The sequence below is a fragment of the Sapajus apella genome, unplaced genomic scaffold (genome assembly GCF_009761245.1).
Source record: "Sapajus apella isolate SASKATOON/1434 unplaced genomic scaffold, GSC_monkey_1.0 scaffold29, whole genome shotgun sequence".
NCBI classification, from domain to species: Eukaryota; Metazoa; Chordata; class Mammalia; order Primates; family Cebidae; genus Sapajus; species Sapajus apella.
In genome coordinates, this window is record NW_022436969.1 from 23,769,281 (window position 1) to 23,783,165 (window position 13,885).

The 13,885-nt window shown below is 40.0% G+C and overlaps 1 protein-coding gene across 4 annotated transcripts in view; it reads left to right on the forward strand.

Moving 5' to 3' along the window:
* SEH1L (SEH1 like nucleoporin) overlaps positions 1–13,885 on the forward strand; it is a 35,347-nt gene that overhangs the window by 1,672 nt on the left and 19,790 nt on the right. For all 4 annotated transcript variants that reach the window (XM_032293460.1, XM_032293458.1, XM_032293461.1 and 1 more), the window contains exons 2-4: positions 1,660–1,710; positions 5,455–5,601; positions 12,574–12,785. In XM_032293460.1, coding sequence (XP_032149351.1) covers positions 1,660–1,710; positions 5,455–5,601; positions 12,574–12,785 — 410 coding nt within the window. The remainder of the gene's footprint in view (positions 1–1,659; positions 1,711–5,454; positions 5,602–12,573; positions 12,786–13,885) is intronic.

Here is a 13,885-nt window from a genome sequence, read left to right on the forward strand (position 1 = left end):
ACTTATTCCAGAGTACTTTTTTTTTAAATGTAGGAGCCATGTATTTATTTCTTTGTATGTATATTTTATTTGAGCAAGTAGTATATTTTTCTTTTTAGAAAGTGAAAAAATTACTCATAGGCTCATTGATAATTTTTGTTAATATTTGATTTCCTCTGGTTTTCCTTTAACGTTTTAAATCATCATGGTATAATATGTGTAAATACATATATGTCTTGTCAGAAATAGTGTTGCACTGAAAATTCTCATTAGCATTTTATGTATTTTGAATGATTTTCTTAGGCTAATTTCAGAAGAGAAATTAGTGAATATTTTAAAAGCTATTGAAGAGAATTGACAAGTTGCTACCTTGCAGGTCGTACCGTTTTATACTGCTAGTGATAGTATTGATTTGATAGTGTCATTGCCCTCGTTACATTTTTAACAGGTGCAATTGGCACCTTCTTACTGTATTCTATATTTTTTCTGGGTAATAAGGTTCAATTTTTTGTTTGGGGAAGGAGTCTTGCTATGTTGCCCAGGCTGGAGTGCAATGGCTATTCATGGATGTGATCATAGCCTCAAACTCTAGGACTAAAGTAATCCCTCCTGTCTCAGCCTCTTGAGTAGCTGGGACTACAGGTGTGAACCACCATGCCTGGTTTCAATATTTTTGCTTTGTCATTTGTTACATGTACAGTTGAGCCTGTTGTTTGTAGATTCTGTATTTTTTTTGAATTTGTCTATTCTCTGAAATTTACTTGTACCCCCCAAATCAGTATCCACACTGCTTTTGCAGTCCTTTGTGCATGTGTGCAGAATGATGAAAAGCTTGAGTCTCAGGACAGACATATCTTGTGGAGGTGAAACCAGGTGTTACTCTATTTTGGCTTGTACTGTAAACAGGTGTTTTTCATGATCTAAAAGTGCAGTGATTTTTGCATTACTGTGTGTTAAATAAGTTACCTTTAAACAGAAACACACATAAAACCACATCACGTACTGATTGGTTGACAAAAATGTCGGCCAGAGACTCACGGGAACCTAACCCTGTATTTCCCCTAGGAGCAATGTGTCTGTGGTAGAGGTGACTCTGTAGAAGATAACTACCTTGAATAAGGAGATTTGACTGTAACTAATTGTCTCTGTTACCTATTAGAGCTCAGTTTCCTGAATCCCTCAGTGGTTGGCCCAGTGCTTGACACAGTCAAGGTTCTCAATAAATATGTATTTTTTGAGAACGGTCTCACTCTGTCGCCCAGGCTGGAGTGCAATGGTGTGACCTTGACTCACTTCAACGTCTGCCTCCTGGGTTCAAGTGATTCTCTTGCCTCAGCCTCCCCAGTAGCTGGGAGTACAGGTGCGTGCCACCATGCCAAGCTAATTTTTGTATTTTTAGTAGAGATGGGGTTTCGCCATGTTGGCCAGGATGGTCTTGAACTCCTGACCTCAGGCGATTGCCTGCCTTGGCCTCCCGAAGTGCTGGGATTACAGGCAAGAGCCATCACACCCGGCCTCTCAATAAATATTTAATTGAATGAATGAATGTTTACTTACTGTTTGTATCCTTTTGTGAATTATATGTTCACCCCTTTGCTCATACACTGATTCGGTCTTATGGTTTTTGTATAAATTTGTAAGAATTCTTGTATAAAATATCTGCCTTTTATTTTCTTATAGGTCTGGGATAAAAGTGAAAGTGGTGATTGGCATTGTACTGCTAGCTGGAAGGTTAGTATTTATTTTTATAGTTATTAAAAATACATAAATATTTACTGTTTGTTTCATAGTTATCAATGAATTGTTTTGAGGAAACTATAACATTTATACAGTAGTTCTTTTCCTGGAAAGACACTTTACTGTTTTTCACTATTAAAGTAACAAGTGTGTGTCTCAGAATTTGAGTAAGAAAATCTGTAATTTTGTAGCATTCTAACATAATTGTAATTCAGAATATTCTTTTTTCCATTACATATTTTAATAGTTGTGATGTTTCATACATAGTTTTCTCCTTTATTTTGCTTTTTTTGAGACGGAGTCTTGCTCTGTTGCCCAGGCAGGAGTGCAGTGGCATGATCTCGGCTCACTACAACCTCTGCCTCCTGGATTCAAGTGATTTTCCTGCCTCAGACTCCTGAGTAGCTGGGACTATAGGCATACACTATGACGCCCAGCCAATTTTTGCATTTTTAGTAGAGAGGGGGCTTTGCCATGTTACCAGCCTGGTTGCAAACTCCTGACCTTAGATGATCCACCTGCCTCAGTCTCCCAGAGTGCCGGGATTACAGGCATGAGACAGCACGCCCCGCCAAGTAAAAATTTTCGTACCTTAAAAGTCATCAATTTTAAATGTACGATTCAGTGAGTTTTAGTAAACTTACATAGTTGTGTACTCATCACTGTAATCAATTTTTAGAACATTTCTCTCAAACTCAGAAATTCCTTTGTGTCCTATTCCCACTACAAGTCCCAGGCTTGATCCATTTTCTGTCTCCATAGGTTTTTCTTTTTCTTTTCTTTGCTGGAGGCTTGCTTTGTTGCCCAGGCTGGAGTGCAGTGGTGCAGTGTTGGCTCACTGCAATCCCTGCCTTCTGGATTCAAGCAATTCTCCTGACTCAGCCTCCTGAATAGCTGAAATTACAGGCACCTGCCACCACTTCTGTCTAATTTTTGTATTTTTAGTAGAGACAGAGTTTCACCATGTTGGGCAGGCCGGTCTCGAACGCCTAGCCTCAAGTGATCTACCCTCTTTGGCGTCTGAAAGTGCTGGGATTACAGGCATGAGCCACCGTGCCCAGCCTGGTTTATCCTTTTTAGAAATTTCATAGAAATGGAATTTTGAAATACATTGTCCTTTGTGTCTGGCCACTTTCCCTTTGCATGTTTTGAGATTCATCCATATTGTGTCTTGTGTCAGTTTGTTCCTTTATACTACTGAGTAGTCCATTGTATATATATCGCCACATTTTGTCTATTCACCAGCTGATGGACATTTGAGTTGTTTCTAGTTTTTGGCTGTTATGAGTAATGTGAAGCCACGTAAGTTTCTGTGGACATATATTTTCATTTCTTTTGGATAGATGCCTAGGAGTGGAATTGATGGGTTATACATACTTAGCTTTCTAAGAAACTGCTAAACTTCCAAAGTGGCTGTGCCCACCAGCCATGTGTGCGGTTCCAGTTTCTCTACATCCTCACCTATACTTGATAATATCTGTCTTTTTTATTATAGCCATTTTAGTAGTTGAGAAGTGACTACAAGATAATTGGATTTTGATTTGTATTTTCTTCATACCTCATGTTGATTATTGTTTCATATGCTTATTTGCCATTCATATCTCTTTTGTGAAAGGTCTATTCACGTTCCCCCCCGCCCTTTGAGGCGAGATTCACGTATCATAAAATTAATAATTTTAAAGTAAATAATTAAGTGGCATTTACTTCATTTACAGTGTTGTGCAACTACCACCTCTTTCTAGTTTAAAACATTTTTATCATTCCAAAAGGAAACCCTTATCTCTTGCTTTTAAGTCTAACATATTTCATATGTACTGTTCTATATAACGGCTTTTTATTAACGGCCAGTAAATACACCATTTTGCTTAACTAATGGATATTTAAGTTTCCATTTTATTGTGATGAGCATCTTTGGGCAAACCTTATTCTTTAGATTGCATTTTACTGTAAATATAATACAACTTATCTGCCTTAGTGTGCATTTTTAACTTTGTAGCCCTGTGTAAGTAGGAATTGAAGATGGCATAGAAAAGACTGGACAAAACAAATTAAAAAATAAGGGTGCAAAATGTACCATTAGTTGGTGATATTGTTGTCATGTAGAAGTGATTGGGTAAACTATTTTTGTGTTGTTGAATGTAAAAAATGTTAGCTATACAGTGTGAAACACATTTTCTGAATGTTGTTTGTTATTATGCAGTATTTTTCCTGAGAAGCACCTTGCAAATTCTTTTGATAGTACAATGCTTTAAGACCTTTGTATCCCTTCTCCACCCTCCTCGCCTTCCCCCCTCGGCCAACATAAGGGGTATAAGGATTTGGGCTTCCCTATGTTTATTCTTCCTACAATAGTCTATTTGTATTGCCAGTTAAAATCATTTAAGCATTTTATTGCTTCTATCTCTAAATATTGTTAGACTTTTGAAGCAAATACTTTTTTTTTTTTTTCTTTTGGAGACAAGGTCCTTCTTTGTCACCCAGTCTGGAGTACAGTGGCGTAATCTTGGCTCGCTGCAGCCTCAACCTTACAGGCTCAAGTGATCCTCCCACCTTAGCCTCCCAAGCATCTAGGACCCCAAGTGCATACCACCACGCCTAGCTTATTTTTTGTAGAGATGGGGTTTTGCCATATTGCCCAGATTGGTCTTGAACCCCTTGGCTCAAGCAGTCTGTCCACTTCAGCCACTCAAAGTGCTGAGAATACAGGCATGAGCCACTATGCCTGGTTGAAGCAAGTTTAAAAAACTTTTTTTTTAATTTGGCTGATCGCGGTGGCTCACACCTGTAATCTCAGCACTTTGGGAGGTTGAAGTGGGTGGATCACAAGGTCAGGAGTTCAAGACCAGCCTGGCCAAGGTGGTGAAACCTGATCTCTGCTAAAAATACAAAAAATGAACTGGGTGTAGTGGACCATGCCTGTAATTCCAGCTACTCGGGAGGCTGAGATGGAGAATTACTTAAACCTGGGAGGCGGAGGTTACAGTGAGACGAGATAGTGCCACTGCATTCCAGCCTGGGTGACAGAGTGGGACTCTGTGTCAGAAAAAAAAGTATTTTTTAAATTGAGCTATAATTTACATATCATAATGTGATAATGTGCACCCATTTAAAGTATACAATTTAGTGATTTTTGAGTCTATTCATTAAATTGGCAACCACCACCACTTCTAGTTTCAGAACATTGTTTACTGCCTCTAAAGGAAACCCTGTATTCGTTTAGCAGTCACCTCTTGTTTCCTCTGTCCCAGCCCCTGGTAACCACTAATCTACTTTCTGTCTCTATGGATTTTGGAGCAAATAAATCTAATGTTATTTATTTTGTTAGGTGCGTATTTCCTGTAAAAAGCATTTGCAAGTAAGATGGTGGACATGTAGAACCTTTGTTTCAAACGTTAGTTACGCTAAGCTCTGAAGCAAGTCTCCCAATGATCAACACTGGAAGTAATCAACTTTATCTGGCTAGATTTTTCTTTATTAGTAAAATGTCAGAAGAACTGGACCTCCAGAAGGGCCACAATGCTAAATATAGAATGTTTTCTAAAGGTTAAAACATTCTGGAATTTAATGTTTTATTTTCATGTTATATTGATCAGTTTTCTCCTCTTATAGAAGTAAAATTATATTCTGTTTCCTCATATAAAACCAGTATTTATGAAATATGAATAAACTAAGTTTTTAGGGAATAAAAGCCCTGGGATAATGAATATTTGCTCTTTTTTTTTCTTTTTGATTCCCTAGACACATAGTGGATCTGTATGGCGTGTAACATGGGCCCATCCTGAATTTGGACAGGTGTTGGCTTCTTGTTCATTTGACCGAACAGCTGCTGTATGGGAAGAAATAGTAGGAGAATCAAATGATAAACTGCGAGGACAGAGCCACTGGGTGAGACATTTGTTAGTATTCTGAGGGCCGGGAAGACATGAGCAGCCAAGGAGCATTAGTCCCAAGACTATCTCAGATAATGGGTAAAATATTACCACTCCCCTCTATTGTTACCAGTTCTAAAGTTCTTTCTTCCATGTTTTTTTCTTACTTGTTCATTTCATTTTAAGTTGGGTTTGAAGCAATAGGAGCACCATTGCATTGTTTATGACTTTTATGATGCCTCCAGACTATTTGCATTTATATAATTTTACCTGTTAGTATATTTTATATCATAGTCATATATGATTTTAACATACGCTTGCTCACTGCAATCTCAAACTCCTGGCCCCACCTCAGCCTCTGAGTTGCTGCATGAGCCACTGTGTCTAACGCTAAAATTCTTTTTTTTTTTTTTTTTAAATTTAAACTATTAAGGGTTAATGTAATTCCTTAAAAAGTGTTTCTTTTATTTTGTGGTTATTTTTATTTTCTTAGAAAATATACTCTCCTTTATCTGCATCTGCTTTTACCACTCTTTTTGCCTGATTAGATATTTGAATTTGGGCAAGAACATAAAATAATCTGTGTGCTGTTGAACGTCCTCACCTATAAAGTGAAAAACTGAACTAGATTATATTTAAGACCCTTTCCAGCATTTTCACATGAAGGTATTATCATCTGCAGGCTTTTCACCCCCAGCTTTATGATTTGTTTTTTGTAATAAATAATCATGCACCTGGTATAAAATTCAAAAGAAACAAAAGGGAGTATGCAGTGGGAGTGTCCTCCATTTCCCTTGCTGTGGGGTTCTCTCGCTAGAGGTAGTACATACAGGTTTTTGTGTATCCTTCCAGATGTAACTCCATTCCTTTACAAGGACAGTATTTTTTTCTCTAGTCCTATCACCCCTCACCTGCCCTCCCTAATGCATGATACTGCAATACAGCCAATCACAGTTCATTACAGCCTCAACCTCCTGGACTCAAGCAATCCTCCCACCTTAGCCCTCCAAGTAGCTGGGACCATAGGCATGCACCTACATGCCTGGCTAATTTTTTTATTTTGTAGAGATGGGGTTTCACCATGTTGCCCAGGCTGGCCTTAAACTCCTGGACTCAAGTAATCCTCCTGCCTCCGCCTCCCATAGTGCTGGGATTATATGTGTGAGCCACTATGCTGGCCATGATGCAATTTTTTATTATGGCAAAATAATGTGAAACATATAACAGTCATCATAACTTTTTTTTTTTTTTTTTTTTGAGATTGAGCCTTGTTCTGTCACCCAGGCCGGAGTACAGTGGTACGATCTCGGCTCACTGCATCCTCTGCCTCCGGGGTTCAAGTGATTCTCCTGCCTCAGCCTCTTGAGTAGCTGGGACTACAGCCATGTGCCACCATGGCGGGCTAATTTTTTTGTATTTTTAGAAGGAGACGAGGTTTCACCATATTGGTCAGGCTGGTCACAAACTCCTGACTTCAAATGGTCCGCCCACCTTGACCTCCCAAAGTGCTGGGATTACAGGCGTGGGCCACCATGCCCTGCCCATTTTAACTATTCGTAAGTGGTACAATTCAGTGGAATTAATTACATTCACAGTGCTGTGTACCCATCACTATTCTCTATACCTCAAACTGTTCATCATTGCCAACATAAACTCCATATTGTTAAAGAATGCCTCCCCCTTCCTCCTCCTTCTACCTCCATTCAACTGTCTGTCTATAAATTTGACTACTGTAGGTACTGGGTATACAGGGAATCACAGTATTTGTACATTTGTGGCTGGTTTATTTCATTAAAATGTTTTCAAGGTCTGTCCATGTTGTAGCATATATTTATTCCTTTTTATGGCTGGGTAATATTTTTGTGCGTGTATACTACATTTTGTTTATCCATTCATTTGTAGATGGACCCTTGGGTTGTTTCCACTTTGAGGCTATTATGAATAATATTACTGTGAGCATTGCTGTACAGATAAATGTTTGAGACTGCTTTCGATTCTTTTGGATATATACCTAGGAGTAGAATTACTGGCTCTTGTGGTAGTTCTATGTTTAACATTTTTGGGAACTGTCAAACTTTTCCATAGCAGCTACACCATTTTACATTACTACCAGCAGTGCTCAAGGATTCCAGTTTTTCCACATCTTCATCAGCACTTGTTATTGTGCTTTTTTATTGTAGCCATCCTACTGTTGTGACTGTTGTGAAGTGGTATCTCCATTGTGGTTCTGATTTGCATTTCTCTAATGATTACTGATGTTGAGCACCTTTTCATGTGCTTATTGGCCAATTGTATGTCTTCCTTTGAATTCATATTCAAAATGATATGAATATGAAAATACTATTCATATCCTTTGCCCATTTTTTTATTGAGTATTTTTGTTGTTGTAGGAATTCTTTATATATTCTGGATATTAATCCCTTATCCAGGTATAGGTTGAGTATTATTTATCCAGAATGCTTGGTTCCAGAAATGTTTCAGACTTCGGATTTTGGATTTTGGAATATTTGTATTTATACTTACCAGTTAAGCGTTCTCCTATTTATCTACTTAATAGAGACAAAGTCTCACTGTGTTGCCCAGGCTGGTCTTGAACTCCTGGGTTCAAGTGATCCTCCACCTTGGCCCCCCAAAGTGCTGGGATTACAGGTGTGAGCCACTGTGCCCAGCCCCAGTTAAACATTCTAAATCTAAAAATCGAAATCCAGAATGCTCCAGTAATCATTTTGTTTTAGCATCATGCCAATGCTCAAAAAGTTTTGGATTTTGGAGCATTTCAGATTTCAGGTTTTTGGATTTGTTATGTACAACCTGTAAATGATTTGCAAATATTTTCTCCCATTCTGTGACCTGTCTTTTTCACTCTTGATAGTATTCTTTGATGCACAAAATTTAAACATTTTGAAGTCCAGTTTATCTGTTTTTTTCTTTTGTTTCCCATGCTTTTGGTGTTATATTCAGGAAAGCATTGCCAAATCCAGTGTTGTGAAGATTTCCCCCAGTGTTTTCTTCTAATATTGTTGTAGGATCCTGAATTCAGGCTTGTATCCACAGTGTGTAGCTGAGACCAAATACTGAGTCACCATTACTTGGAGATAGAGAAAGGTTTATTCGATTTGGCTAAAACAGGAAGGTGGGAGGGGGACAAGATCTCTCAAATCTGTCTTAACAAAAGGAAGCAGCGGGTAGTTTTATGTAACTAGAGAGTAAGGGAGGGGGAGTTTCAGAGAATCTAAAAAAATCTGTGTTTTTTTAGTCTCAGGTAATGCCTTGAGCAACCAGACATCTGGGTGTAAGCAGCTAGTCACAATGTCCTTAAAGCCATTCATTTCTTCTGCCAACATTTTTCTTTACATGACCCTGAAGTTATCTCCTCCTGCTTGACAAAGAAGCAGTACAACAGTTTATCATTATATTGTGGCAACAAGGGATATTCAACAAAAAGTGAGTGGTTAACATGTGCAAGCAAGCAAGGACCTGATAAAAATTATTTATTTCGGTCACTAAAAAATGGTAGGGTGCTGAAATCTAGTTTTCCCAGCACCATTTATTGAAAAGACTATTGAATGGTCTTGACATTTGTTGAAAGTTTTGTTTAATGGTCTTGACATTTGTTGAAAATTAGTTGGCTCTATATATGGAGGATTGATTTTTGGACTCTTTTGTTACCATTTTGTTACTATTGGCCTGTATGTCTCCTTGTCTCAATAGCACACTGTTTAAATTATGTTAGCTTTGTAGCTTGAATGGCTATTCAGACTGTTTTACGACTCTTCTAGGGGGAGGAGTATGTCTGATTGTCTTTGCACTAGGGCTTCTCTAAGGCAAGCTGCTTATGGGGAAGAGAGAATGGGGATTTATAGAATTAGAAAGGATTTTGTTGGCATTAAGTCTGAGGTGTGTCAGTTCAGTATACTATAGGTGAGATTTGGGGGTGGCATAAGAAGGATTTTTCTTCGATCTTCAAGATATTTATTTGTATTTAGTCACCATTAATGTATTAGCAGTGGTGAATCTGTGTAGGTCTGCAGCAACCTCATTTCTTGCTTCCTCAGAAGAAATAATTCCATCAAGGGGCATAGGCAGAGTAAGAAACTAAGGCAAATTTTAGAGCTGGAGGTGGAAATTTGTTAAAAAATTTTAGAGTAGAAATGAAAGGAAGTAAAATATACTTGGAAGAAGACCAAGTGGGTGACTTGAGAGAGCCAAATGCACGATTTAACTTTTGACTTGGGTCGTTACACGTTGGCATGCTTCCCAGGGGTTGCGTCTCTTCTCTGATTCTTCCCTTGGGGTGGACAGTCTGCATGTGCAGGGGCCCGTTGGTGCTTGGGAGGGGCCGCAAGCGCAGTGTATTTACTGGAGTTGTGCACATGCTCACTTGAGGTGTTTTTTGCTTAACAGAATGTTTGTAGAAGGTCATAGACCAGTTAAACTCCACCATTTTGCCTTTTAGTGCACATGCTTGAGCCCACTCATCCAACTCCTGAGATCTTATCAGGAAGCTGCTGATCACCAGTTTCAGGTGATAATATCTGTTGGGAGACTGCATTTCCCTGGTGCTGCTGCGACCAATGATTATTTTAGAGAGAAAGTTAAACAACTCCTTGACCATCACCTGATGGTCACCTGTCTTTCCTGGTGGGGTGGGGTCCTTTGCTGCCCTCCTCATGTCTGACTACCTACTGTAACGAATGCATTTATTTTCTCAACATTTGTGTTTATATTATTCAGTGGTGTCTGTAGACAAAAGTTTGCTTAAGATGTTATCTTTGAAGTTTATGTAATATTATCCTTTTAATATTGAGACTCTTTAAGAAGCATTTTGGTAACCATAGACAGTAATCTATTGATTTCTAAACTTTATTGATTTTTTTTTCTTTGAGACAAAGTCTCACTCTCACCAGGCTGGAGTGCAGTGGCCTGATCTTGGCCCATTGCAGCCTCCGCCTCCCATGTTCAAGCTATTCTCCTGCCTTAGTCTCCTACGTAGTAGGGATTGCAGGTGCCTGCCACTGCACTTGGCTAATTTTTATATTTTTAGTAGAGATGGGGTTTCACCATGTTGGCCATGCTGGTCTTCAACTCCTGACCTCAAGTGATCACCCACCTAAGCCTCCCAAAGTGCCGGGATTACAGGCATGAAGCCACTGTGCCTGGCCTTATTGATGTTTTAAGTTTAAGTTTCATGTTAAGTTAGGTGCCAGAAGATAGCTATAAATGTGGTGTTGGAATTTTATAGTGACCATGATGCTTGTTTTCTACCACTCTTTTGGCCTCTGTTAAATGCCTTTATTTAAAAGTGCATGGTAGCTGGGCACAGTGGGCTCAACACCTGTAATCCCAGCAACTTGAGAGGCTGAGGTGGGAGGATTGTTTGAGGCCAGGAGTTCGAGACCAGTCTGGGCAGCATAGTGAGACCCCCCCCATCTCTAAAAAAATAAGAAAAATAGCCGGGCGTGGTGGCTCAAGCCTGTAATCCCAGCACTTTGGGAGGCTGAGGCGGGTGGATCACGAGGTCAAGAGATCGAGACCATCCTGGTCAACGTGGTGAAACCCCGTCTCTACTAAAAATACAAAAAATTAGCTGGGCATGGTGGCGCATGCCTGTAATCCCAGTTACTCAGGAGGCTGAGGCAGGAGAATTGCCCGAACCCAGGAGGCGGAGGTTGCGGTGAGCCGAGATCGCGCCATTGCACTCCAGCCTGGGTAACAAGAGTGAAACTCCGTCCCAAAAAAAAAAAAAAAAAAGAAAAATTAGCTGGGCATGGTGGCAGGTGCCTGTAGTTACAGTCATTGGGAAAGCTGAGGCAAGAGGATCACTTGAGCCCAGAAGTTCAAGGCTGCCAGTGAGCCATGATCCATGGTACTGTATTCCAGCCTGGGTGACAGAGCAAGACCCTGTCCCAAAGGAAAAAAAAAAATGAGTAATAGTGGTCCAAATGGGATTAAAAGAAACTTGAGAGAAGAAATTGCATGCCTTCCATTTACTGGCTTTTTTTCTCCTTTTTTTTTTTTTTTTTTTTTATTGAGACGGAGTTTCGCTCTTGTTACCCAGGCTGCAGTGCAATGGCGCGATCTCGGCTCACCGCAACCTCCGCCTCCTGAGTTCAGGCAATTCTCCTGCCTCAGCCTCCTGAGTAGCTGGGACTACAGGCACGCGCCACCATGCCCAGCTAATTTTTTGAAGTTTTAGTAGAGACGGGGTTTCACCATGTTGACCAGGATGGTCTCGATCTCTTGACCTTGTGATCCACCCACCTCAGCCTCCCAAAGTGCTGGGATTACAGGCTTGAGCCACCGCGCCCGGCCTTTTTTTTCTCCTTTTGAGACAGGGTCTTGTTCTGTCGCCCAGGCTGGAGTGCAGTGGCACAATCTTGGCTCGCTGTAACTTGCCCCACTGACTCAAGTGATCCTCCCACCTGAGCCTCTGGAATAGCTGGGACTACAGGTGTGCACCACCATACCTGGCAATTTTTTTTGTATTTTTAGTAGAGACGGTATCTTGTCATGTTACCCAGGCTGGTCTTGAACTCCTGAGCTCAAGCAATCTGCCTGCCTTGGTTTCCCAAAGTTTTGGGATTACAGGTGTGAGCCATTGTGCCTGGCTCATTTTCTATTTAAAGGATCTAATGCTTGCAGCATGCTTTGTATGACGAAACTACTTGTCCGAAAATTTTAACGGTTTCTGGTTTTTGTGACGTCTGCTTAAGAGAGATTACTTATATGATAAAGTTAGGCTTTCAGAGGTAGTTTTTTTTTTTTTTTTGTATTAAAGGGAGTAATTAATTTTGGCTCACTAATTTGTTAGTGGTTGCCAGCTGTGTATATGGTATTTTGCCATGTGCTTGTAGGAAATTGTGGCATAGACATGTATCCAAGCTTATATACCTAGTGAATGACAGAGGAGGTTCTGTGTGTTTCCAAAGTGTATGTGTCTTTTCCACTCTACCATGCTTTCTTTTTGTAATTTAATTATTTTTTTTAGGTTAAAAGGACAACTCTGGTGGATAGCAGAACATCTGTTACTGATGTGAAGTTTGCTCCCAAGCACATGGGTCTTATGTTAGCAACCTGTTCAGCGGATGGTATAGTAAGAATATATGAGGCACCAGATGTTATGAATCTCAGCCAGTGGTCTTTGCAGCATGAGATCTCATGTAAGCTAAGCTGTAGTTGTATTTCTTGGAACCCTTCAAGGTAAGTTTACATAGTAAACTGCTGTTAACATCCTAGTAAATAAACTAGTAATTTTTAAGCTAACAATTTGATAATTTATTTTCTCAAAAATGCTTTTTCTCAAGATATATAGAGTTTATATTTTCCATTTTTCACCCAGGCATGTCACTTGTCCCCCTATTTTCACTCAACAGAAGCCAGCATTGTAAATATTTTCATGTGAACCTTCTGGATGCTTTTTATGCATACACAAGTAACTATTTAACGTATTCATAAACACACATATATGCAAACATGCCCAGGTATTTACTAGCACAGGTAGACACAAAACACACAGACATTGAAACCCATACATTTTATTTTATTATTTATTTATCGAGACAGAGTGTTGCTCAGTTGCCCAGGTTGGAATGCAGTGGTGTGCTCTTGGCTCACTGCAGCCTCCACCTCCTGGGTTCAAGCAGTTCTCCTGCCTCAGCCTCCCAGATAGCTGGGATTACAGGCATGCGCCATCACGCCTGGCTAATTTTTGTATTTTTAGTGGAGACGGTTTCACCATGTTGGCCAGGCTTGTCTTGAACTTCTGACCTCAGGTGATCCTCCTGCCTCAGCCTCCAAGAGTGTTGGGATTGCAGGTGTGAGCCACTGCGCCCAGCCAGAAACCCATACATTTTCCTTCCTTGCAATTAGCTTTTTTCACTTACAGATACATTGTGGGCATTTTTCCATATATTAGTATATCTAGCCCTACCTCATTTCTTTTTAACTGCTATATAGGGCATGACTATATGAATTATGCCATAGTTGATTTTTATTAAACTATTTTTAAACAATTACAAGAATCACTTGGTAAAGAAAAAAATCGAAATGATCTATAAGAGCACAAAAAGAAAGGTAAAGGCCGGGCGCGGTGGCTCAAGCCTGTAATCCCAGCACTTTGGGAGGCAGAGGCGGGTGGATCACGAGGTCAAGAGATCGAGACCATCCTGGTCAACATGGTGAAACCCTGTCTCTACTAAAAATACAAAAAATTAGCTGGGCATGGTGGCGTGTGCCTGTAATCCCAGCTACTCAGGAGGCTGAGGCAGGAGAATTGCCTGAACCCAGGAGGCAGAGGTTGC